The sequence below is a fragment of the Sus scrofa genome, chromosome 4 (assembly GCF_054392235.1).
Source record: "Sus scrofa isolate SSC_HxYL_T2T_F1_AM1 chromosome 4, Sscrofa_HxYL_maternal_Yorkshire_Landrace_v2.0, whole genome shotgun sequence".
Lineage (NCBI taxonomy): Eukaryota > Metazoa > Chordata > Mammalia > Artiodactyla > Suidae > Sus > Sus scrofa.
Genome location: NC_139386.1, coordinates 134,477,903 through 134,505,436, shown reverse-complemented (window position 1 = coordinate 134,505,436; position 27,534 = coordinate 134,477,903). Strand labels below are relative to the sequence as shown.

The 27,534-nt window shown below is 43.8% G+C and overlaps 1 protein-coding gene across 4 annotated transcripts in view; it reads left to right on the top strand.

Moving 5' to 3' along the window:
- The window catches only part of HS2ST1 (heparan sulfate 2-O-sulfotransferase 1), a 155,544-nt gene that overhangs the window by 80,637 nt on the left and 47,373 nt on the right, over nt 1-27,534 (top strand). The window contains exon 1 of one of the 4 annotated variants that reach the window (XM_085024161.1): nt 3,665-3,939. The exons of 2 other annotated variants lie outside the window; for them this stretch is intronic. In XM_085024161.1, coding sequence (XP_084880287.1) covers nt 3,879-3,939 — 61 coding nt within the window. In that variant the 5' untranslated portion in view covers nt 3,665-3,878. Of the gene's footprint in view, nt 1-3,664; nt 3,940-8,278; nt 8,532-27,534 lie in introns of those variants that run through there. One more of the 4 variants, XM_013997435.3, reaches the window with a different exon arrangement.

The window sequence follows — 27,534 nt, the reverse complement described above, 5'->3', positions numbered from 1 at the left end:
CGCGGTTGGGTTCCTAAGAGCATCAGTTCCTGGGCCGGGCCTGCTGGTGTTCCGTCCAATCACTGGGCTGTGCCTCAGGCTGATGCTTCCTATCTGGGAGCATCTCTGGAGGAACCGGCTTTGTGAATCCCTAAATTCACACGCTGGAGAAGCATGTGGTGGAGGACATGCTCGTTACAGAATCGCACACATAAAAACTGCTGAGGGTTTACTTAGGGGCAGTTACCTTCTTTCGGGAAGTGATGTATTTCCTCATTTCTAATAAGGAAGCTTTTCTGTAAAAGCCTGAATGAATCCTCTCTTCTGCTTTGGGCTCTTGGAAGTTTCCCGTCGCAGCCGGTGTATTGCTCCCTACGGCTGTCATCATCCGTTTTCTTTGCTTTTTTAAATTTATTTTTAGAAGTCAATGAATTTATTACATTTACAGTTGTACAGTGATCATCACAATCCGATTTTGTAGCATTTCCATCCCACACCCCCAGCGCATCCCCCCACCCCCCACCCTGTCTCCTCCGGAGACCGTAAGTTTTTCAAAGGCTGTGCGTCAGCATCTGTTCTGCAAAGAAGTTCATTGTGTCCTTTTTCCAGATTCCACATGTCAGTGAAAGCATTGGATGTTGGTGTCTCATTGTCTGACTGACTCCACTTAGCGTGATAAGTTCCAGGTCCATCCACGTTGCTAAAAATGCCGGTATTTCGTTCCTTTTAATGGCTGTAACTCCTCTTTTTTCTCTCCACTGCTTTTTATGAGTCTTAATTTCAGATATCTTTTGAACATAAGCTTTCTCTTTGGAAAGAGAGGGATTAAAACAGTCAGTACCTGGAAGTGCAGGAGCTGGAGGCAGAGACTCATGATCTGGGCTGAGATGACAAGGGCCTGTCTGGGGACGAGGCATCGGGGAGAGAAGCGGCTGTGGTTCTGTTCTGGGGACAGAGGCCTGGAGTTAGAGCAAGAGGAACGGGGTGACAGGAAAGTGGGGAAAGGGGAGAGTTCACAAAGAGCTATGCAGGAGTTTCCATCTGTCTATTTGATCCCTTAAAACACAGGGAGAGGAATAAAACTGAGGGTGAAGCTACTGAATCTGTAGATACGCTAAGCTTTTGGTGTCCATTGAAGTGGTACCTTTTTTTTTTTTTTTTCTGTTGGTCTGTTAATGTCTCTAAGCCGTACTGAGAGATGTAGCCACCCCGTTCTTTCCAGGATAACCTCTTCCTAGTCTCTTCTCCAGCTTTACTGCCACAGAATGGACATATGACGTTGGATTAGTTGAAGTGTGTGGCATACTGAGTTGGTGCATGTGTATATTTTGAAAGGATCACCGCAATAACTTTAAATTCATCACCTCACATAATCACAGTTATTTTCTTTAACTTACAAGTTACAGAAGCTTCTAAGATTTACTCTCTCAGCAGCTTTCAAATATGTAATGTTACTGTTGCTAAGATGTGGTCACCGCGCTGTGTGTCACATCCCCAGGGCTTGCTCGTCTCGTAGCTGGAGGGCTGTACCTTCTGGTCCCTCGTCCTGCTCCCCTGCCTGTGGCATATTCACCCTCTACTCTGTTTCTGTGAGGCTGGTTTTTTGGTTTGTTTTTTAGGGCCACACCGTGGCATATGGAGCTTCCCAGGCTAGGGGTCTCGTTGGAGCTGTAGCCGCCGGCCTACACCACAGTCACAGCAACACCAGATCCCAGCCACATCTGCGACCTACACCACAGCTCACGGCAACGCCAGATCCTTAACCCACTGAGCAAGGCCACGGGTCAAACCCGCAACCTCATGGTTCCTTGTTGCATTCGTTTCCACTGCACCACGAGGGGAACTCCCTAGTTTTGTGGTTTAGAGTCCACACATGAGTGAGATCACACAGTGTGTGTCTTTCTCTGTCTTATTCCTCTTAACATAATGCCCTGAAAGTCCATTCATGCTGTGGCAGTGGTGGGATTTACTTCTTTTTTACGGCTGAACGATATTTTGTTTGCAAGTACACACACGCACGCACACACACATTTTATTTAATGGCGTATCCACTGATCAGCACTCAGGCTGTTCCCAAGTCTTGGCTCTTGGCTCTGTTGCAGTAAGACCGCTGTCCTTACTGGTCTTAAGACAGCCTGCTTTTTTTTTTTTTTTTTTCTTTTTTAGGGCTGTACCTGCAGCATATGGAAGTTCCCAAGCTATGGAACTTGAGCTACAGCCTCTGGCCTCCACCACAGCGACAGCAACAGAGGATCCGAGCTGTGTCTGTGACCTACACCACAGCTCACGGCAATGCCTGATCACGCCAAACCCGCTGAGCGAGGCCAGGGATCGAACCTGCATCCTCATGGATCCTAGTCGAGTTCGTTTCCCCGGCACCACGATAGGAATTCCACGGCTACTACTATTAACATTACATTTAAAATCTGCTGATACTTAGGATTTTTTCATTTGGGCTTCTAAGGTATATTGGTCTTTAGGATTTTAGAATAGGATACTAGGTGATTTATTATTTAACTTGGTATAAGGCATCAAATGACTCCTAAAATGACATTTCTATTATTTCTTCTATAGTTTCTATAATTTCCTTCAATAATTTGACTCTTTTAAAAGATGGAGTTTGTAAAACTCACTGGTGGATGATCTCGATTGGCTTCCTTTTGAGACAGGGTGTGTGTTAGTGAAAGGTGGTGGAGACTCTTGACCAAACCACCGGTTTAATTCTTTCATGTTTTTCAGGTTTTCATTCTTTGACAGGGGAGACGGGAATGTCAGTTTTTATCACATGTTTTCTAGGTACTAGGTCATTTCATGTGGGATGTTTTATTTAAGGTGCCTGAGAGTCTGGGATTTAGGAGCGACGTTAGCCTGGAGATGAAGACTTAGTGATCCGTGTGGGAGTGAATAAGGTTTCCAGGCCAGTACCCTAAAACTCAGAGAGAGGGGACCCAAGACCAAAATTTGTGCCAGTAGCCTGTGCGTCTTTCTCTCTTGTTTAAGTTACCAGTTTCTTTACTGTTAGTGTGAAGTAGAAGTTAACCGTGATAAGCACTGTTACACCCACTTGGCGAGGAGAACGTTCTAAACGTTGGCTGGTCTGGCCTGGCGGGCCCGGTAGCAAAAGCAGATGGAAATAGTCCTAGGTCACCGAGAGGCCTCGACGAGAGTAGGTGTGGGAAGAACAGTTATTTGCACAGTAAGTGGATACAAGGGACGTGCTTTTGTGTTTGCTTTTCTAGCAGGTGTGTCCCTTCCCTGTCTTGCCCGAGTTTCGGAGGGAAAACAGGCTGCCAAACCAGCAGCCTCAGATTTTGTGGGTTGTGAAGCAGTCCCAGGCAAACGAGTCAAGTGGGGATAGTTATTCCTCTCCCATGAGGGACACAGAGATTCAGGGAATGACTCTCATCTCAATGTTTTCCACCTTCGACTCTTTCACGTGTGTCTGAGTTTTCAGTTGTCCAGGCAAGACGTACAGCAGTTTGGAGTTCTCCCCGCGTGTACCCCTCATCAGTTTTTCGCCTCTCACCTCTGTGGTGTCCCTCCATTGGCTGATCTGGAAAATCGGAGGCGCCCCTTTAAATGCTTTTCCTTTGCCCGGGGGCACAGCGTCAGGTGGGGTCAGGTTGGGTCAGGTGACGTGGCAGAGCCGCTGAAGGAGGAGGGCCCTTCCCTGCCGGGGCGGGCCGGCCGGGCGCTTGCAGCCGCCGACGCTGCGCATCCTGACTCCGGCATCTTCCTCCTGCGCCCGTCCCTCCCCCTCCGCGCCGGGCGGCTCCGGGCCGGGGCTCTGCGGCCGCCCCCGCGCAGCAGCAGCGCTGGCCCCCGCAGCCTGTGGCCGCCCGCACTTGCTGGGTGGTTTCATGCCGGGCGCTTCCCGTGAATGGCTTTAACACTGGAGCATGGACCTTCCGCAGGTTCTGCCAGTGCAGCACCGCAGCAGCGCCGCTGTCCAGGGAGCAGGTGGCCTTTGCAGAAACGCCTGGGTCTCAGCCAAGCGCGGGCGTGGGGTCCTCCTTTGGTCACTGTGTGTCAGTCCACAGGGGAACGGCTGCTCCTTAGAGCTGCTGTTTTTCGTGTCCTTTAGTCCATCTCTTGCGTGATCTTCCGTCATGCAGTTCATAGAGTAGATGGCCATCTGCTAGTAAGTTTTCCCCTTCCGTGGAGTTCCAGTCACTTTGCAGTATATGGCGCTGGGCATACATTGACTCATTTCTTGAGTGATTTCATGAGGTAGGTTTTACGTATCATCAACCTGTTTTCTGTAAGAAGAAATTAAGGTTCTGAAGTTCAAAGAGTATTCCTTGATGCCTTTGGATATTTCTTGACTATCCAATTGACTAGAGCCGCTATCAATATAGAACATATATTTCTTTTGCTTTTTTTTAAGAACGTGTATTTCTTAACCATCAAGTTCACTAGAACAGATGTCACTTGATCTGTTCAAACTATCATGCCCAGGAGTTCCTGTGCTGTGCTGTAGTGGGTTAATGATCCGGCTTGCCGCTGTGGCATTGCCAGTTCATTCCCTGGACTGGGCGGTGGGTTAAGGATCCGGCATTGCTGCAGCTGTGGTGTAGGTCACAGATGCAGCTCTGATTTTATCCCTGGCCTGGGAACTTCTGTATGCCACGGGTGCGGCCAAAGATGGAAAAAAAGAACTCCCCCCAAGAAAAACCCTCTTATGCACGATGCCAAGAGTATCTGTTTAGATAGCTTATGTTCATCCCTCCCTCATCACAATCTTGACTAACTCCGGGAGGTGTTGTTTTAATATTTTATTTTCCCCTGAACGCCACAGCACATTCAGTTGAAGGCATTGGTATTCCTGTGTCACGTCAGCATCCCTTTCGTTTACCAGATAGTATTTTGTTTTTAGTTGATTGCAAGTGTTGATTTCTCTTTTTTCGGTTTGCAAAGCTGTATGACAGGGAATCGGTAGCTAAATATCACTTTATGATTTCCATCTGTTCAAGTACAATGGTCTTTATGGCACAGTCCAGATTGCGGTGCGATAGAAGTGTCCGCTATAGCAGATAGGATGTAAAGTGATCGTTGTGTATTCTAATGAGAAAACGTTTTTAAACAAGTGCTTCCCTTAATTTCAAAGCAGCTGACTGAACACTGCAATCTGATGACAGCATCTGCTCTTCAGTGTGTGTTTGTGTTGTCAACAATAAAACCTTTCTCTGACTCCATAGAAATTGATCAGTTTGCGCATATGTATACTGATAATGAAAGCGGAGCTGGCACAGAGATCGGCTAAGTCCACCGGAATATCTTAAATTTTTTCTTCTATTGCCGTGGAGGATATCTTCCATTATTTTGTGTGGCTTACCTTTGGGGGTGGGGTAGGGCTGTCATTTGGGGTCTTTATTATGTAACAGTATAATTTTTGCTAAATTTTATTCTGGGAGTATGTTCACATTTACTAAGTAGAAAAAATTTTCCTTATTGCCTGGAACTCTAGCCATTTCAAATCTCTTTGGCTCTGAAGTTGGGGCCGGAAGAAAGGAGATACAGTCGCGTCCTCACAGGGTCGTCAAGTATTAAGGAATTCCAAGGTTTTTGGCACAATGTGCGTCTGCTGCTGTGCCACCTTGCACCTGTCTCTCATTCTGGGGTCTGATCAGCTGCTTTCTGGTCACTGAGGCATTTTTCTCCTCTGGTGGTTGCAGGGCTGAACTGAATCCATGTCAGATTAACACTAAGTCCTGTTCTATCCTCACACACACATGGATTCCTGGCAGGAACTCCTAGCACACTTGTTTGGCGTGTGCAAGAAGCACCCAGTTTAGACCTTGTTCGGAGACGACATGATACTGCGGCCTCCTCTTAGCCAAGAGTTGCATCCTCTGCAAAGATTCCATCTTCTTCCGGGAAGCACCGTGGCCTTGTGAGCTAACTACTCAGCTTGCTCATCAGATTTATAATTTTCCAACCCCGAATAAATAAGTCTTATCTGAGCGTTAGAAGTTGACATTATTTTTATAGAAATGGTGATATTGCAGATCCATCAATCCCGTATATGTCACCCGAAGGTTTTGGACTCATTTGCTTTATACCAGTTGGAAGACGGTGTCTGCCTCCGCTAACGCGCGGGGTTCGAGGTCACAGAGCCGTCTGGAGGTAGCACAGCCCTGTGCTTGGAGATGATGTCTCTGTGTGGAGGGAACACGGGTGCTATTTGACATGGGATCCCGAATGCGTTTGAGGGTTAGAAGGGAAAAGTAGGAGAATGGCTGGAGTCAGAGGTCTATTTTCACAGTCTTAGGTCTATTTGGATCTGACAAACAATTGACTAGTTTCATGAAGTGGAAAAATGGGGTATCTTTATTTTTTGAAGATAATTTTTCTTCATATTAAACGTATAATTTAGGCGTTCCCATTGTGGCTCAGCAGTAATGAACCTGAGTAGTAACCATGAGGACGCAGGTTCAATCCCTGACCATGCTCAGTGGGTTAAGGATCCAGGGTTGTTGTGAGCTGTGGTATAGATTGCAGAGAAGGCTCGGATCCGGTGTTGCTGTAGCTGTGGTGTAGGCCGGCAACTGCACCTCCGATTTGACCCCTAGCCTGGGAACTTCCGTATTTAAAAATATATATATATAGAATTAAATGCAAGCTAGCCCCCCACATACCTTTTAGGTATCATGTTAATAAGACTTAAAATGTTCCCAACACACCACCTGACACGGTTGTGTATGAGGACACTCGGTTTTGCCATCATTTGCCGTGTCTTTCTAGAAATCACTCTGCAAAAAAATATAAGATTCTAATAAAGTCATAACGCAGGGGTACACATGCGAAGTGGTTAAACTGCAGCCAGTAGAGCACATTACCTTGAGTGAGGCGTGAAGTTTGCTCGTGCAAGTGGGTCTTGGAAGAGTTGTACCTTGTGAGTTACTGTGAAGGGGGAAGGGAGGTTATCTGAAACCGGCTGGAACTTGTACCGTCAGGTGTAGATGGGTGTGGCTTGTGACACGGGCAGTAAACTGAGGCAGCTGGTCGGTCCTTGAGGTGTGTGTGAGCTGTGTATTCCCACCCTGTTCGGTTTAGGTGGGTGTGGCTTTTTTGCTTTATCTAGAACTTCTCGGGGATGAAATCAGGCCATAAGCAAATGCTAAATCTCTGTTATGCTGAGGTAGTTCCCAATAGATCAGTTGTGTTGGAACAAATTGACATTTCAAAGTGGATGTATGGCAGGACTGGTCAAACTGGTATAACTTTTACAGAGGGTATTTTAGAATATCTATCAAAATTTAAATGTACATACCCTTTAACCACAAATTGTCATTACCCTAGAGATAAATAAGGACTTGTGCAGAATGATGTATTTGCAGGGATAGTCATTGCAGCAGTTGGAATAAGAGATTTGAAAACCCCAAACATCTGTCTGACAGATCAGTGGCTGCAGAAGTCACAGTTCGTGCGCATTCTGAGGAGCCCTGTGCTGGTGTCATAAGCACAGCCACCTACACAGACTGAAGTGCGTGGTGTTTTCAAGCCAGCTGAAGAAGCGGCGTTTCAAGCAGTACGTGTAATCTGCTATTACCTGCGTAAAAATAACACATATCTGTGTGCTTCCATGAACAGACCTGCGTAAAAATAACACATATCTGTGTGCTTCCATGAACAGACCTGCGTAAAAATAACACATATCTGTGTGCTTCCATGAACAGAATGATTTTTTTAAGGACGAAAAAGAGGTGTTCTCGTCGTGGCTCAGTGGTTAAGGAATCCGACTAGGAACCATGAGGTTGTGGGTTTGATCCCTGGCCTTGCTCAGTGGGTTAAGGATCCGGCGTTGCCATGAGCTGTGGTGTAGGTCGCAGATGCGGCTCTGATCCTGCGTGGCTGTGGCTCTGGTGTAGGCGGGCAGCTACAACTCTGATTAGACCCCTTGCCTGGGAACCTCCATATGCCGCAGGAGCGGCCTTAGAAAAAAGACAAAAAGAAAGAAAGACAAAAAAAAAAGAAAATTTAAAGTTATTAAAGACAAAGGAAACAGCAAAATGAAGAGAATGACGCTGACGCCCATGCGAGTGCCTTGATAATGCCGGGCTGAGTTTTTAAGGACAAGAACTGCGTCTTAATTATTATGTCTCTCTCCTCAACAGGTTGCAAAGTACCTGGTTCTTAGTAGGTACAAAGTAAGGATATGCTGAAGGGGGTAAATGAATGCATCTCCTAACAGTCGTGTCTGTAAGGGAAGTTGCGACACCACATTCCAAACGCAGAACAGAGTGGGGATGATGGAATCGCTAAGGTATTCGTTGGTGGTACTGCTTGTTTTCCAAGCAATGAGCTTTTCCCTATATTTAGAGCAGTGCTGTGTTTCTGGGATTTTGATTTAAAGGTTTCCTTTGGGCTCGTGCTCCCAGAACGTATCGTCTTAGAGAGACTAAGTAAAGAAGAGCCACTGGGGAGACTGGAGAAGAGGGAAGAGGTCAAAGGGCACGCGTTAAGTCTCTAGTCTGTGAAGAGCCGTCCCTGGGAGGCACTGGTTTAAGTTAGTTCTCCGTTTCTCCAAAGGACAGATAAGGGGCTAATGGGTAAGGAAGATACAGGGAGACGAGGGAAGTATGCTACCTGCGATTAGCGCTTGGAAGAGCTTTGTCCTGAAGGCACGTAGCAATGGTTTGTACAGAGATTCCTTTCAGGGTTAATGGTGGAAGAGGAGAGATTCCTTGTTTAGAATCAAGATCTGGGTTTGAAAGCTGCCCTACCTGTGAACTCTTACTCCTTGGGTGGGAAACAACTTTTTTTTGTTTGGCTGCACCTGTGGCGTGTGGAGGTTCCCTTGCCTGGGATTGAACCTGTGCCACAGGATCCACCCAAGCTGCTGCAGTGACAACGCCAGTTCCCTAGTCCTCTGTGCCACAGGAGAACTCCAAGAAACAACTGGTAAGATCTCCTTAACTGTGAAACTCGTGTAATGTATCTTATGAGATCGCTAAAAGGATTAGGATAAAGTACCCAACACCAGGTTATTTTAAACTCGCAGTTAATGATGCCTGTTGCCATTGAAATGGGAACTTTTTTCAACATCGTGTTATACTGTTAGGCTCCTAAGTTTCCTTCTAAAGCTGATATTTTGTAAGTTTTATTTTACCTAGCTTTGTACAGATTTGTATATATCTGTGATTGAATTATCATAGCAAAAATGTCATTTTGAACTGTGAGACATTATTTGGTAAAGGCCCCTGTCGTATGCTACTCATGCTTAGTGTATTTTTAATAAAGAAAGAATATGTTTTGCAGTTAAGGTTAACCTAAGGCTAAATGGCAACACATGTCATAGTAGAGATGGTATCAGCCAGGGTTCAGTCGGTGAAGCAGAAAAATGACTGTGCATTTTAACAGAGGGAATCGAACAGGGGGACCAGCTTCCATGGGTATTAGAGGGTTGAAGGAGCAATGCCCTTTGCAGATCCCCAGCCTCAGCATCGCAGGGCAGAGTAGAGAAGGATACGTTTGGAATTAAGAGATAATAGCTTAAGAAATGGCACAGAGATCTGTAAGATATCTGTTATCATATTTTAATACCACATTTACATCTTTCTTTCATGTCGAAACTTGCACTTTTGAAATTCTTTTAATTCTTTTAAATTCTTTTAGGAGAGACTTAGGTGTATATACACATTTCATCAGTGATTTAAGATGGGTTCTTTGGAGAAAGGATGACAGGTCACTAAAAATACCACACAGCTTACTACCTCCCACCTCAACTCTTTGTTAAGAATTTGATCTAAAGTTTCATGAGTCTAGAAAACCTTTCTCTTTTTTATTATATGTGATTCTTCCATGTAATACGATTTGCGAATGTAACATGAATTAAAATGTATAACCTCTAATATGACTTCACTTTCGAACTTAGAAACATTTGAGTAGAATTACTAGTGTGGGTTTTTTGTTTCTTGCAGTTAGAACAGGGTGCACTTGTAGAGATAAGGCTGTCTTTATGATTCAAAAGATAATGTTTTTTGAAAAAGATGTGTTCCACTTGTGGTTGCCAGGAGGGAGGGGCGGAAGTGGGAGGGACTGGGCATTGGGGGTTAGTAGATGCACTCCTTTGGAGTGGATTAGCAATGGGATCCTGCGTGTAGCCCTGGGAACTACGTCTGGTCACTTGCGATGGAGCGATGATCATGTGGGAGAGAAGAACGTATACATGTCTGTGTGACTGGGTCACCTTGCTGTGCAGTAGACAATGGACAGACCCCTGTAAACCCGCTATAATGGAAAAAATAGAAATCACTATGAAAAAAAATCTGTTCTTAACCTCCTTTACAAAAGTGAGCCAATACACTGTGACTGCATTTTTTATTAAGAATCCTTTGGTATTTTTGAAGAAAGTGATTTTTTTTTTTCCTGACAGCGGAACCCATCACGGATGGGCTGATCTAATTAAGACACGCAGCTCTGTACAGCCTGACACGTCCGTTAAATTTCAGTTCGTTACACGGTTCCCACTGAAGCCACGTTGTTGGCTGGCCCTCGCTCTCACTGGGATGAGCCCTTGGCACCTGCAATGAGGGCCACTTGAGGTCGAGAGCAGGCTTTAGCTTTTGCAAAAGTATGGTCGGACTGTACCTTTAAAACTCTGTTTCTTTTGCCTGAGGCCAGGTGTTATGTGCATTATATGTGCTGTAATGATTTATAAAAGTTAAGTAAATATCCATAAATAGTTTTAATACTTTTAAAATACCTTAATACCTTTATGTAAGGAGGTAAGGTTTTGCATTATTAAGATTAATATGCTAAGCCTTTTATAAAACTATTCAAAATTTAGAGTCTGCAATTTTTGTTAAATAATGTCTTATTAAACTGAAAAAGGAAAAAGCAGAAACCATACTGAGAAAACGTCCTAGAAGTTCTTTTCGCTGGATCCTTTTTCATGCCCTGATCACATCAGCGGCGTTTCAGGGTGGCCTTTGGGGACCCTTTGGCAGCTGTAGATGTGTGAAGGCCGCATGGCACTGGGTGAACGGCAGCATAAGCTGCAGTTACCAGCTTAGAAGAAGAAAAGGTGAGGCATGAAGATTAGAAAACTCTTGATGCGATGTCCTGAGCCCGTTGATCCGAGGGCTGAGTTTCGGCTGTCCCCGTGCAGCACAGCCAGGTAAGGGCCCTCATGGCTGCGGCTGTGGTGCCCGTCGCAGCTGCTGCGTGAGCTTGACCCCGGCCCAGGAACGCCCACTCGCCGTGGATGCAGCCCGGTGAAACAACGAGACGCTGATGCTCGTCGCGACGTGTAAGGTCGCCCTGTTTTTCTGGTTCACGTGTCATCGTCATCAGTCCTCCACAGCAATACTTCACAGCTGCTAAAAGTCTCACACAGACCGAACTGTGTGTAGGAATATTTTCTCCAGGTTTGTATCAGCAGTGAAGATGAGGAGAGCCAGTGCCTTCTAGTTGGAGCCGTGCAGGTTCTGGACTGGAGCCGGACGCCACTGTCCGTGTTCAGACCCCCAGCCCCCATGCCGGCCCTTTCTCCAGCCGGAGTTCGGAGGGGCGGTTTTCTTCTCACGGGCTGCTCTCACACCACTTACTTGTTCATTGAGTTATCTACTGTCCGTTTGTGGCCGCACCTGCAGCACATGGAAGTTCCCAGGCTGGGGGTGACATGGAGCTGCAGCTGCCGGCCTACCACAGCCACAGCAACGTCCATCATCGGATCGGAGCCACATCTGTGACCTATGTCGCAGCTGTGGCAATGCTGGATCCTTAGCCCACTGAGCGAGGCCGGGGATCCAACCCACATCCTCATGGACACTAGTCGGGTCCACAATCGCTGAGCCTCAACGGGGACGCCAGCATCCTTCATTTAGTGTCTGCTCGCTTTGATCGGATAAGGACAATTGCATAATTAAGTTATTGTGGGCCTATGCACTCACGTACTCAGTGTCTTGGAGATTTGTAAGCTAAACACTGTAATTAAATCACTTTACTACTGAGCAGAGGGAGGGAAGGCTATAAGACAACACATTTGAAAACTAAAGGAAAGAGGCTTGATTGTGGGAGCCGAATGAGGATTCAGCAGCTAGAGCTTAGATGATTCTTTGCTGACGAGACTCATATCCTAGAGATGGATCCAAATGGAAATAAAAAAGATACTGCTTTTTAATAGAGTCCAGGGAGTAAGCTCAGTAACGGCCAGTGATGAAAGGTTACAGATCCTCAACTGAGAAGGGAGATAACATTTTTTTATGTTTATCAGAATAGGACGTAAGTTTTGCCCTAGATTGTATCTGGATGTTTCTGGCATGAACCTTACCTCGCACTTCCGCCGGGTCTTACAAGATTCCTCTGAAAGGCCAAACACAGTAGAGAGGAACGAGGACGTAGACCAATCAGACACCGCTGTTAGGCAGATGGGTTTCATGTCAGGTGAAATGCCAGAGTGAAACTCCCTGCCTGGCAAGGTAGCCGGGGCAGTGATTTCTAAACCGAGCACCGGGCACCCTCCGTGGCCCACTGACCCTTCAAGGCCGGCGCTGAGAGCCAGGGGGAGGCCCACTGGGCTTTGGATCAGCCTTCGAATCAAAGTGAAACTGGCAGCACTAATAGCCTGAACCAAGCCAGAGCACAGATTGGGACTTGATCCCACGGTTTTAAATTAGAATTACTCACCCTGTGTCTGGACTCACTAAGGCTAAGGTTCTTCATGTCTCCGCCCAGAAGGAATTCCGTGAGAGACAAAGTGATAGGCAAGAAATAGATTTATTAGGATAGGATGCTTGTGAGAAATGCAAGCAGGCAGGCAGGGAGCTTGTGCCCTGAGAGCCGGTGGGCCACGGGTTACCCCACCTCCAAGGGGCGTGGGGGGGCGGCCCACCTCTTCCGCTCGGAGGGAGGGAGGCTTGCTCCTCCTTAGTATCCGGCCAGGTGCTCATTCAAATCAGCGGAGGGGCGGTCCTCACAGCCGGCCGGGTCTGGATCTGAACGCAGGCCTCCTCCCATCCCCACCCGGTCACCTGAGGCCGTTCTCCCCCCTCTACTGGTTCAGCGGGCCTGCCCTGGGCCCATGGCTTTCTGGAACTTACAGCCGCCTCCCAGCCTCCCCCAGGTTTCCCTCTTTATCTGTGATCCCCTGTTGGGACTCTTAAACCCACCTGTGCCTACTCCATCCCTATCAAAGCACTTTCACATTTTTGTTTAGACTTCCGTGGTTTAACTGGGAAGTATTTTACTAGGAGGAAATAACCGCACCGCCGTTGAGAAGTAACGTGGGTGACCCTCAATGACCGTCGCGCAAACGACGCCGCTTCCCCTTCTCCGGTGAGCATGCTCTGCTCGGGAGATTTTATTTTTCCGAAGCACTTTCACTCTATTCTTCGACGTGAACTGACGGCGTTGTTTTACTTACCACCCTGTAAGTGAATTGTGGGAAAATTAGAGCGTGAATGACAACCTCTCAGTTGGGATAGTCAAGCAGCGAATCTGTGCGGAATGTTGGGAACCTGCCCGCTCTTGCAGAGACTAGCAGCTTTGCCTGAGGGAAGCTTCTAAAGAGCAGGCTCTCAGAGCGGGGCCGACTGACTGCTTTGCTGCCCTTCTTTCCCCGGGGAAACAGCTGGTGCTGGGCCACCGTTGTTCGACTGGATGGTTAAAATGGATTATTTGGGGTGGGGGGAACAGTGTAAAAACAGGAAAGTTGAAGTTTACGGCTACCGTTTGCTTATTATCTTTCTACTGAAAAATATTTCCTCTAGGGTTGGTTGGTTTGTCTTTTAACTCTACTGAAATCAGAGGCTGTTTTCTACGAAAATAACAGGACAGAATTTGCCCTAGTGTTCTCTTCTGGTTGAAGTAACGGCACTTGGTTATATGCTGCCTTATATTCCTCTTTAATGATCCCATGTACCCTTCTTATTAAAATGAGACATCCCTCTGTATACTGGAGGCTGAAATAACAAAAAAGGAGAGACGCCCAGTGGAGCTGAGGCATGACAGACAGAAAGACGGTATAGGGAACGTGGCCAGGAGGTGTATCTGATACGACGAGGAAACTAAAGCACCAAAAGGCAGAGAAACGTTTTCAGAGAACAAACGGATAATGATGAGGTTTAAATGTATTGGTCTTGTAAATAGAACTGAGTTTGATATAATAATGGGCACACTGCTTTTTGGTTTCATGCCCTAGAAGAAGCGTGGTTTAGTAAAAGTGATAACTAATTAATAGGCACTTTTTATTTCAAATGAGGAAGAAGAAAAGCACGCCAGCAGTTATCGATGTTAGTCCTGGCGTGCTCCCACCCAGGCCTGGCTGGTTTATAGGACTTAGGGACGGAGTTACAAAGCCCTGGCCGCTTATTTAGCAGGTCCTTGTCGCTGGCCAGGATGACTAGGTAACTGTTTTGCAGTGAGTATTAAATCGGGAGAGAAAGATAGGAAAGTCCATGTGACGTTCGTGCTTTCACGCTCACAGAATCTTTTCAAATTAGAATATATGTATATATACACACACACACCCTTTCCACTTGACATTGAAACTATCAAGTTAATTTGCCAATAGCATATTGCTCAAGAAGTGATAAATCAGTATTTTGAAGAAAGTTAGAGTGTTTAACTTACCAGTATCCCCTTTTGAATTTTCCAAAATAACAGAAATTAGTGGATTTGTATCTTAAGGAAGATGTGATTACTCCTTCAGGTAACCTAAGTTTAGCCAGGTAATACTTACATTCTTCTACTGTGTTATTTCTTACATTATTAAGAAGGAAGCGAGAACTTCCTACGTGTCCTTGTTGCCGCAGTATCCTGACATAGTGATGGTGACGATCCTGTGCCTGGGCTAGAGCGGGAAGCGTGTCAATCAAGGTCACTTCAGGAGTCTCAGGTCTCATAAACTGACACTGCTCTGGCTGTCTCAGCCTCTGGTTTCCCTGCCCAGTAGGGTGGAATCAGCAGAAGTGGCCCAGCCCTAGTCAAGGCTCATTGAGTGCGAATCTCTGAAGGTGGAGCCCAGGACCCGCTTCCTACGTCCCGAGGCGCTGACCTGGACTAGGTCATCCGTGAGACAGGGCTCTGTGAGACTTGGCTCATGGACCGTCTGCCAGTCTTTGGATGTTGATTTCCAGTCCACAGGGGATGTGGAGCCCGTGCCGGAAAGCACATCAGCTAAAGCACGAATACACCATTTTGTTGGCTGACTTTTTTTTTCTTGTTTTCAGCAAGACTTGATTAAGGAAGGGGCGCCTTGGATTTACACGCCTGCTCTCTGGTCTCCAACTTGAGCCTTTGGAGTAGCTCTTCTCTGAGCTCTTTCCTAGTCCTTAATTCTGTGACTGAATGCTTAATATATACTTGCTGGAAATTTACCGATTTCAATTGTTATTGCAGTATTAAGATGATAATAAATAGAAGAATGTTACGTAGTAGAAAGGACAAAATTGAAAGGTTAAAAGTGTTGGGTGACCAGTTTTTAAAGGTCAAATGAGAAAGTTTAGGTGTCAGTCTTCTAAAATAGAAAACGCTCCATTCTACTGCCGTGATATTATGATAACTCTAATATTTTATGGCATAATTTTCTGCCTCAATGCACCATTACTTCTTCATGGTCACAAGAGATAATTGAGTTACACACGGTTAATTATTAAAAATGGTTGCAAAGCAGTTTTAACATGTAAAAAATTCTGTGACATATTTAAATAGGACTCCAATAGTGATAGCTGGGAAAAAATTAAGAAAAGAATTGCTCTTAAATGTGTTCGTTAATCAATAAACATTGTTTTGGAAATAACTCATACCAGAAGGATTGTTCATAAATGGCCTGAGAATAGCAGGTTCAGGAGAAAGCTTTCAGTATTAAAGAAAAACATTTAAATGGATTGTATGATGTGAAGCTTATGAATTTATAGACGTCTTCGTATTTGAAGGCAGTATTAGAAACGGTGTTGGATAAAAATTAATCTATTTTAGAATAACTGTGGTATGTCAGTTTTCTTTCCCAACCCTGAGTAATTTTATATTTTAAAGGTCGAAAATAGGTTTGCATATTAAAATGCTATAATTCATATTTTAAAATATTAAATTTAATTGAAGTTTTATTTTGAACCATTGACTTTTAAGGCAAAGTTAAGGTCATCTTTATTTCTGATATTGATACATTTGATACTTTTTTGTTATTTTGATTCATTTATAGGTTATTATAGGAAGTTATTTTATCTCAGAGTCGTAGATTATTCTATATTGGCAGTGACAGCTTTTTAGTGGCAGGGGTTAACTTCCCAAGTAATCAAGATTCTCTTTATCCATCGCCCAGTTTACTGCTTATCTACCCTGAGTTCTTGTTTTTAGTGAAAGTACATTTTGCTTTTCCTTTCCTTTTATTGCCTTTGTTCAATTATTTTGACAGTGAAGATCGTTCCAAAAACAGATATTCTTGGCCTGAAGAGCTATGAAGTGTATCTATGAAAGACCAGTGTAATTAAAAGCTTTGAATAGGCTCCAGATTAACTCCCCCAGATTTTCTGGATGAACAGCTGGTTCAGTGTGACCATGTGTGATTACCGCCCTTCATAAAAATAAGTTCCTTCCTTTCCTCTGACTCACTCCCGATCTTTGTTTTTTTCCATCTACTTACCGTTTTGTAAGCCCAGTCTTCTAATCGTGATGAGCTTCTGGGTTGAAAAATATGGATATATGTCATCGTTTAAGTGTTTTGATAAATTGTAGAAGCTGAGATGATAGATATTTTTGAATTGCCATGGACACATGCAGGATATGCACCCAAGAGGAGAGCAAAGTGAACCCCACGCGCCGACCACCCTGCCCCAGCAACAGACCTGCTCCCATGCAGTCTCACGTCATCTCTACACCCCGCTGGAGCATCCCGTCATCTTATCCATAGACACTCTCTGATTGCGCGCGCACACACACACACACACACACACACACACACACACACACACTGATGAACTGGAGTGAACAGAGTCCAGCAACCCCACTGGGACTCAAAAGTAATAGAAAATGAAGAACCTTTGCTGGAAGGGCTAGGACTTTTCTGTTGGCCTTCAAAGACTGTCACTTCGTAACGACTAAGATTCTTCAGTGTGAGCAGGCAGTGCCCTCACGGGCAGCTCCGTAGTAAAACTTGGAACCGTTCTTCTTTCTCTGATTCTTTGGTGCAAATTTTGAAAAATTGAAAATGGTAAATTGTTCTGGGATAAGTGGATGTCTGCTGTTCCTTATGAACATGCAGCCCCACAGTGAGCAGTTGTGAGCAAGTCATCAGGACTCAGGAGTGGAAAAGCCGTTTACTGTTTATCCGTTGAGACAGTAGCTGAGCAGATTGTATTACCTCTCTAGTGAGTAGTATTTGGCAAACGTGAAAGGATTAACTTTCAAAGATAAAGAAGTTGTTTGAGGAGTTCCCGTCGTGGCTCAGGGGTTAACGAATCTGACTAGGAACCATGAGGATGCAGGTTTGATCCCTGGCCCTGCTCAGTGGGTGAAGGATCTGGCGTTGCCGTGAGCTGTGGTGTAGGTCGCAGATGTGGCTCAGATCCCACGTTGCTGTGGCTCTAATGTAGGCCCGTGGCTACAGCTCCGATGAGACCCCTAGCCTGGGAACCTCCATATGCCACCGGAGCAGCCCTAGAAATGAAAAAAAAAAAAAAACCAAAAAAAGAAAAACCTTAAAAAAAGTATTGTTGGGAGTTCCCATTGTGGTGCAGTGGAAATGAATCCGACTAGTATCCATGAGGATGTGGCTTTGATCCCTGGCATTGCTTAGTGGGCTGGGAATCCTGTGTTGCTATGAGCTGTGGTGCAGGTCACAGACTTGGCTCAGAACCTGCGTGGCTGTGGCTGTGGTGTAGGCCGGCAGCTGTAGCTCTGATTCAGCCCCTAGCCTAGGAACTTCCATATGCCGTGGGTGCAGCCCTAAAAAGCAAAAGCAAAGACAAAACAAAATAAAAACACGAATAATCCTTTGAGATTCAGACTTTTCATGTAGTCGGGGAAAATAAATGAGTCCTGTTTCAAATAGCTTTTTCTCTTAGAAATAGCATATATTTGAGTTCCATAGCCCCAGATATTTTTCAGATATTTCCAAATGCCCACGAAAGAATGATATTATGGTGATAATTTGCACATAGCTTCTTGGCTGGGTTTTCTTTCAGTGTGGATCCTAATATTTATGAACTTTTTCATGCGTCCCCTCTGTGCCCATCGTTGCGGAAACCTTGTCTACTGTGAGTTCCGCAATAACCTTGCAAGTTTGCCGCCGCCGCTTACATTTACAGTTGAGAATCCCGAGTGTGAGCCTCACTGGTTCAGAATCAATATCGTGTAGCTTTTCTTCTCCCAGCAGGGTTAAAATCCAGCTTCCAGGAGTGCAACGCAGGTTCTTCAGGCAGGGGAATATCACGTTTTTCGCAGAGTTGATTTAACTGGGAAGATAGGAAAGACTCTTCACGATGAACTTGGCCTTGGACATGGGCTTTGAAGGGTGTGTGGGTTTCTGACAGCAGCGGGAGTGAATGCTGAGCCAAGGCTCAAAGATGTGAAAACAGACTCCGATATGGAGATAGAACAGTCTGGGGGGAAAGCGGGAGATGCTGCTGGAGGGCAGTGTAAAAGCGCCTGGGTGTTTTCGTTGCTTTTTGTAGAATTTTATTTTTAGTTGAAGACCTAGTGGTAAGTTTATCTTAATCAGACGATTTAATCTAGAATATCGGGATCGCAGGCTCTTTGAGGGCCAGTCTGATTTGCTGAGTGAGTGAGTGAGGGATGAGGGCCGACCTGTCGTTTTCAAGGGCAACTTGGGATACGGTTTTTGGTACCACCGTGAAGTCTGTAATTTGGTCGAAATGGTTAAATCGAAAGGTTTTTTTTTTATTTTAAAAAGATAAGCTTTAGTTATCGAGAAAATCACTTCTATGAGGTCTCTTCATTTCCCAGCAACATTTGTTTATGAAGTTTAAGTTAAATGGTGCTCATTTTGGTAATTGAAGTGTTTTTTTTTTTTTCCTGTTCCAATGAAATGAATAATATAAATGCATTTGTTTCTCTGATTGTCTGATTTATCACATTCGTGGTTACTGACATTTTCTTTGTGTGCTCCAGACTGTTGCTTTTTTGTCCTTTGAATGAGCTCATTTTCTGGTTGTGAAAGAGGTACCTGAGTGTTTACTAATTATATAACATTGTGAATTGTGACTATCTTGGTGATAATTCTCTTGTGCTTCAAGAATGAAAAATAATCTTGCTGTGATAGGATAGCCATTGAAAGCTGCTAAGCTGGTTTGAGTTGGGTAACTGCTATAATTACTCAACCCATCTTGCTGTTGAAAAGCACGTTAAAGTGTTTTCTATTCATTCCATTTATTCTGCACGTTTGCAATTAGAATATCAAATAAAATTCTCTGGCTCGATATATCTGGGCATAGGTGGTCCTCGATATTTTTCTCAAACACATTTTAGAAAATTAAAAGCAGACAGAAAAGGACAAAGAAGCAGACAAATCGCTCCTGTCAGAATATTAGCACTTGGGCATATTTACTCCTCAACTTTTAGGTACAACTACGTTTTTAAAAAGTGTGGCAATTATTTCTTGTAATGCAGAGAAGTTCACGTAAAGCTCACTTCTTTTGGTGACCCTCCCAGTTCTGATCCCTGCCTCTTTTAGAAGGAGTGTGACTCTTTCACAGCTAGCATTTTTTGGGTAAATGTTTTTACTCACCTGAGTGTAGCCATAGAAACACATTTTTATTCATTTGCAGAGATATTTATCTTAGTGTGTATGTGATTCTACAGTTTACACTTTTCACTCAATAATTTGAACAGCTCGCTGTGTTGATATTTCTAAATCTAGTTCTTTTAACTTCTATGTAGCATGTATGTGCTATCTCTTTTGGGGGTTGGGGGCACACCCACAGCATGTAGAAGTTCCTGGGCCAGGGGTTGAACCTGTGCCACAGCAGCGACCTGAGCTGCTGCAGCGACAACCCTGGATCCTTAACCCACCGAGCCTCAAGGGAACGTCTGTAAGGTACTGTCCTTACTTATTCTTCTGATGGACTTAGAGGTTCTATCCAGTTTTTTTTTTTTTTTTTTTTTTTTATTTAACACGTTATAAGCAGTTCACCTGTCACCGTTATTGTTCACATTTCTGCGTACACACAAAAGCATGCTTTTCTAGTGAATGCCTAGAGATGAAATTACTTGGCAAGGACAAACATCTTTGTGTTGCCAAATTGCCCTCAGAGTGGTTATGCCAGTTTTCACTCACAGCACATTGTGTAAATTTGTGTGCATGTGTATAATTTTTATCTTTGGTACAATGGAGATCCTACTGTCTATGTGCTTTTGTGGCTTCTTTTCTCATTTAACGTTTTATTGGGAGCTCGTTTCTTGGTCAGTGTTCTGTTCTTTCATCTACTAGTATTTGGTACGGGGTTCCTAACACTCAGCCATTAACAGGAGTTCCCATTGTGGCTCAGCGAGTTGAGAACCCAGCGTAGTGTGGGGATGTGGGTTTGATCTGGCGTTGCCCAGAGCTGTGGTGTAGGTTGCAGATGTGGCTCGGATCCCGCATTGCTGTGGTTGTGGTGTAGGCCAGCACCTGCAGCTCTGATTCAGCCTGTAGCCTGGGAACTTACATATGCCACAGGTGAGGCCCTAAAAAGAAAAACAAAAACAGTTTTTTTGTATAATGAGACTTCTACCACTAAGGGAAACAGTGAAGCGTATTAATGAAAGTACAGATGAGCCGAGTCCATCACTACCACTGAAATCATCATTTTAAGCACATGAGCTACCTAATAGTCCGTGCATTTTGGTTTGAGTTTGGGCTGCCGTACTTGAAACTCCGTATATGAGTGAGGAAGTCGCAGCTCTTGTGTGTTACTCTGATGTCTGCCTTTAGGGTTACAGTCATGAAAATACTGGAAAATTTAATGTCAAATGAAACTCAAGTCCAGTGGAAAGAATTGAAGGCTCCAGAACTAAAGAATGTTGTGTGTGACGTGTGTTCTGGAAAATCCAGTGAAAATTATTGTTACAGGAGACGACAGAGCTAATCCAACCTAACCCTGCTTTTTACACATAAGGAGAAAATTCTGTTGATGGATCGTGTCAACCAAACCTGTTGGGAAAAGGGGGTTTGGCAAATCCTTTAGCACTTATGCTCTTGTTCTCGAGGGTCTGAAAAATGCCATAACTTCAGGATATACCAGGTTTAATCAGCATGTATTTTTTTTATGGCCACAGAATAGAAGCCATCAGGAGGTTTGGTTAAATACGTGAGTGCGGCTACACTGTGCAGTGCGTTGCCACTTAAAAAAGGAGGGAGGAAGGTCTTTATGGTTTGATATGAAAAAATCTTTCAGGTCCATTAACGTTAAAAAGAGAACAAGGCGAAGAAAGTATGTGATCCTAGTATTTGTGTCAAAAAGATATTTAGTTGTTTTAGTTGGTATGGGAATAAAATGATCTCTGAAGGGACAACTAATTGTGGTTTTGTATTTTGAAGGATGGAACTTGGGTAGATGGATACAGGACCTCTTGAGACTTTTTGTTGCATTGTCTTTTAAAGATACTTCTTTTTGTGTTTGAAAGGAGAAAAGCACTATATTCAAGTGATTCAAAGTAATCTATAAATTTAACACAATCCCTATTATGTATGATCGTAAAGTGTTTTTAAATTTCTGATGGAGAAAGTAAATTGGTAAAGAGAATCGTGAACCTTTTTTTAACCCTCACAGCGGAAGAGTGCGCGGTACCTCGCTGGTGCCTCAGCATCATTGTCCTACAGCCCTTCTGTGGAGCTTCTTTATCTTGCGTAACCGAAGCTCTGCTCATTCACCTGCAGCTCCCTCTTTCCCCTCCCGCCAATCCCTGCCAGCCACCATTCTCCCTCCCATCAGTCTGACTACTTTACAGACTCGAATAAGTGGAACCATGCAGGGTCTGGCCTCTTGTATCTGGGCTATTTTGTTTCGTCTGGCATTCCTCTGGGTTCATCCGTATTATCACATATTGGCTTTTTTTCAAGGCTAAATAATGTGTGTGTGTGTGACACATTCTCTTTATCCATTTACCTGTTGTTGGACACTTGGTTTGCTTCAACCTCTCGGGTTTTATGAATTATGCTACAGTGGTCACGGAGGTGCAAAGATCTCTTTGAGGTTCTGATTTCAATTCTTTCGGGTAAATACCCAGAAGCAGAATTGCTGGATCGTACGATGTGTCTGTGTTTAATCTTCGGAGAAACCTCAATGCTGTTTTCCACAGTAGCTGCACAATTCCGCCTTCCCGCCAACTGTGCACAAGGACTCCATTCTCCATTCTCTGCACATCCTCATCAAGACTTACTACTTTTTTTTTTTTTCCCCAAAATGTTCATCCCACCAGCTGGGAGGTGATACCTCATTGTGGCTTTGATTTGTATTTCTCTGATGAGTGTTACGGAACATTTTTTCCTATATCTACTGATTATTTGTCTCTTTTGGAGAAGTGTCTATGCAGATAGGTCCTTTGCCCATTTTTAAATTAGATTTTTGAGTTCCTTATATATTATGGGTAATAATTCCTTATCAGATGTGTGGTTTGCAGGTATTTCCCTCCATTTCATAGGATTTTTTTTTAATTCTGTTGTTTCCTTTGCTCTGTATGGAAGCTTTTTAGTTTGATGTAGTTCTGCTTGCCTATTTTTGCTTTTGTTGCCTGTGCTTTTGATGTTATATCTAAGAAGTCATTGCCAAGACCAATGTCATGAAGCTTTCCCCCTATGGCTTTTTGGTTTTTGTTTTTGTTGTTTCGCTGCACTTGCAGCATGGGCTAGGGATTGAACCCACACCATGGCAGTGACTGGAGCCACAGCAGTGACAACACGGGATCCTTAACCCACTGTGCCCCAAAGAAACCCCTTCCCTGTGTTTTTTCTAGGAGTTGTATAGTTTTCTTACATTGAAGTCTTTAATCTATTTTGAGTTGCTATTTAAAAATTTATAGCACTTACTTATTTTCTTTATATGCTCTTGATAGTTTTGATAGATCTTAGCTGTGCTAGAGAGGAAGTCCTCTCTTGACTGCCCACCAAACGTGCCTAAACACATAAGCTTTTTTCCTTCAAAACAAATTAACCTCCTAGTTAAGGGAGCCTGCATAGTATTTGGTTTTGCCAGCGTATCAAGATGATAAGTGTATCCTTGGAGATTTGGTGTTTACATAGTTGTCACTGAGTAGATTCTGATGGGCTGTATTTTGTAATACTGTATGTCTGGGACTATGTTAAATAAAATACTATGTAAAAAGCATATGATTCATAGTAGTTTCCTTACCAGACTTTTTTTTTTAAAGCTTTATGCCACATGAAAAAATTAGATAACTACATGTTAGCTAAAAGCATGTCCAAAACCTTGCCGTCTTCACAGCGGCCGTTTACACTGAAGGTGAAGAGGAGTCGTGTTATTATTTTATCTCTCCTCTTTTTCGCTCTTTGAAGATTAAATTTTGCCCATCGGATGACGTGTACATTCCTGTAAGGGGTGCACAGGACGAACCTTTCTATGTGGAAACCGGTTCCCTTAGGACTTCCTGTCATGGCTCAGTGGTAAACGAATGCGACCAGGATCCACGAGGACGTGGGTTCAATCCCTGGCCTTGCTCAGTGCGTTAGGGATCCAGTGTTGCTGTGACTTGGGTGTAGACCAGCGGCTACAGTTCCGATTGGACCCCTAGCCTGGGAACTTCCATATGCTGTGGGTGCGGCCCTAGAAAAGATCAAAAAAAAAATTTTTTTTTCCATTAATTCTACCTTCAACTCAGAATATGCTACAAGGGAAAGAAGTGTTAGGAGAAAAACAGAATCTTCTTGTTAATTTAAGGACCATTTTGCTGGAAAGGGGTGAGAACCTACATCTTAGAATGCACCCCATTTTCCATTGATGATTCTGGGGAGAAAGAGGGACATTTTGGAAATCCGAGAACCATTAAAGGTTTAAGGTTAGTGTTGTGTAGTCTGTGTGGTTATTTTGTAGGTGGCTCTAAGGGAAGCCTTTAGCTTGAACCGTTTTGCAAGATCAACTAAAATTGTTGAAATAACTGATTTAATAATCAACAAAAAATGCTATTCTAAATTTACTGGATTAACTTTTTTCTAAGTTACGGGGTGTATTTTGTTCCTGTCTTGAAGAACCAACCGATGGAGATTTAGTGTTTACTGTATCCTTAGGTTGTCAGACATAAAAGTAAGTAGAGACATATTCTGCAGTGATAGTCTGTGCCCTGCTTTGATGGCAATCACTTGGAACCAAAATATCTTTCTCACTGAAAAAAAGTGGCTGTGTATGTTTTATGTGCATAAAAATGCTTTTAAAACAGGGCTTTACTAAATGCATCGTCTTTGTTTCTATATATCAGCTTTATATTTATCAACAAATATATAATATGTGTAGCCACAAAATGCACGTATAGAAATTGTTTTTATTAGAGTCCCCATTGTGGCGCAGTGGAAATGAACTAGGAACCATGAGGTTGCGTGCTCGATCCCTGGCCTTGCTCAGTGGATTAAGGATCCGGCGTTGCCATGAGCTGTGGTGTAGGTTGCAGGTGCAGCTCGGATCCCGCGTTGCTGTGGCTCTGGTGTAGGCTGGGAGTTGTAGCTCTGATTAGACCCCTAGCCTGGGAACCTCCATATGCCTCGAGTGCAGCCCTAAATAAGCAAAAAAAAAAAAAAGAGAAATATTTCTTTTATTTTAGCTGAGTGACTGTATTGTGCTATATCATGTGAGAATAGATTTTCTTTGGATTCCAAAAGTAATATTTATTTTAGAAAACTTGGACATAACTGAAAAGCACCCTGTATTTTAAGTAAGTCTCAAAGCAATTAAGGTAAAATGCTTTAAAATTTATGTAGAACCATTGAAAGTTGGGCTTAGGACAAATCTTTGGTGAATAATCAACAGGCAGAAACACTCAGCAGGGGAAGCGTTCTGTGCTATTAATAGCACTCTTCAGTCATGTAATTTTGAAGTGCAGCGTTGCTTTTGTTATGCGCAACTAGAAAATATGAAAACAAAGGCCAGTGAGAGGAGAGCGGTTACAGTCGGTGGTCACGTTTCGCACGTTACAGCGCCACCTGTTCTTAGGGTCCTAGTTGGCAGCATCATCACTCCTGTCTTCTGTTTATTTTATTGATTCCCTAGAATGCAAACATAGCAAGGCAACAGCTAGATGCCAGGCATGACGTGTCAGGATATACTTGTGTCTTTACTGAAGTGAGAGATGTTTTTGAAGCTCTGCTTAAAAGACTCCACAGAGGTAATTGTTTTTACTGTTCCCCTTTGAAGTGGGAAAGGCTTTGATAATTGCCACCGGTGGTTATTTGAGGCAGCAGCAATTTTCTGGTTGTCTTAGTCTCTCTGAGACGCTGTTCTTATAGACTGGAATAGACCAAGGTAATAAATGAGAATAAACGGGAGAAATAATAGATCAGGTCTTTGTGTTTTTTTTAAGCAGTGTAGCAATTATTTAGTGCCTGTGGTGTCTTCTTCATCAGGAATCCTTTTTTTTAAGCTCTTCTTAATCCATGTTGTCTTCGATTCCTACTTTTCAAGAAGGGAAATGACTCTTGGTACCTCAGTATCAATAGTCATCAGTGTGGGTGTGCGTGCCTTCTGTAATTTTAAAAGCCTGCACCAGCTGCAGCTATTGCGAGTAACAGTGTTTTCAATAATATGTGAAAACTAGCATGTTTGTAAAATTAAGGGGAAAGGCATATGCAAAATCGTTCTTGTGATTACTGTTAAAAAGCAGAGGGGCAGAAACAGTCAGGAAGTGTTCCCGGGCCTTTACCGTGGTCGTGTTTGGATGGTGAGGTTCTCTGTTATTTTACCCCTTCTTTCTAGTTCTGTGAATCCGTCTCTTCCAGAAGTTCATCAGCTTTTCCGTTACAGGGGGGAAAAGTGAATTTGAAAGACCCTAGGAGCCCTTCTTGTTCAGTGGGATTAAGCCCCTGTCTTGTTTGGTGTGTGTGGGAATTATCCATTAAACATTTTAAGTCAGGATGTATGTGTGCATTCATTCATGCACATGTCAGAATTTCGAAGCGCTTTCCTCCAAGCACGGGTCTGCCTGTTAGAGTCCCCGTGATTCTTGTGGGAGACACGCGCACAGAACTTCGTCTTTACCCACGCTGCACGTCTTTAAAACGTAGCAAAGACATGAGGACCTCTGCAAAACGACTTACGTCTCCCGTTTTCCTACAAGTCTTTTGCAGTGTACAGTCAGCATCTGATTGAAGAGCAGTTTTCACTGGGTCTGCCAAGTCTTCCAATTGGATTTTTACAAGAGCAACAACCCTCTTACTTTTCGCATTCACATCAGTGATGTATGCAGTTACGCTATTAAATATAAGCCGTGTGGAGTTCCCATCGTGGCGCAGTGGTTAATGAATCCGACTAGGAACCGTGAGGTAGCCGGCCCTGGCCTTGCTCAGTGGGTGAAGGATCCGGCGTTGCTTTGAGCTGTGGTGTAGGTCGCAGATGTGGCTCGGATCCCATGTTGCTGTGGCTCTGGTGTAGGCCGGTGGCTACAGCTCCAATGAGACCCCTAGCCTGGGAACCTCCATATGCCGCAGGTGCAGCCCTAGAAAAGGCAAAAAAAAAAAAAAAAAAAAAGTTAATAAATATAAGCGGTGTAAACTAGTTTGGGAACAAACAGTAGTTTGGGAACAAACAGTTGACTGAAAGGTAAATTTTATGAAACTAGCACCTTTGTTGTTCATTGCTCTGCATATTATATTACATGATATATACACTCTTTGGGGGGGAGGCATTTAAAGATGAATGTCTCTAGACTCTTAAAACCTGTAACTAGTTTTTAGAGACCCGTGAAAAGCATGAATCCAACAAAAAAGCTATAATGTAACAGATTCTCAGAAGATATAAAACTGTAACATATAAAAATTAATGTTAATTTTTTCAGTCTGGACAATAAGTGATGTGTAGTCTATCGGAACACAATCAATTACTACTTTTGTACGTTAATATTGGAAACTAATCCGATCAAATTGAGTACCTATAATTCTTGAATTAGTGGTTATGTCCAGAAATAATGGTTTCAGACTAAAGGTGTAGAGGGCAGTGAAGGCCAGTCAGAATTAATAAACGCTGCGTCTGAAAGGCTTGATGACATTGTATTCGCGAGAATAATGGAAACATCTCACCTGCGCGTCCTTAATGCTGTTATGGCACCTCTGAAAGAGGAACGGGCTGGGCTTGGAAGACCTGACGGTTGGTGGGGAGCCCTGAGGAAAGAGAGCACCCCTCACCCAGCAGATGACGGGTGGTGGATGGCTTGACTCGGACCCTTACGACTCGTTTATACCAAGAGATTGAGCGGTGTCGTTTGCCGTGTATCTAAACTGTATCTAAAACGACGGTAAACTCCAAATCAACAGAATCTTCTCTCTCCAATTAATTAGAAAAGAGGAGATTCTCCACCTGTCTTCTTAATAAGCCAATAGAAATAGTCTCTAGAACCTTCCTTCTCCGGGTGTTCCTGGACTATCCTGTCAGCATCACCTGAGAACTGAACAGAAAG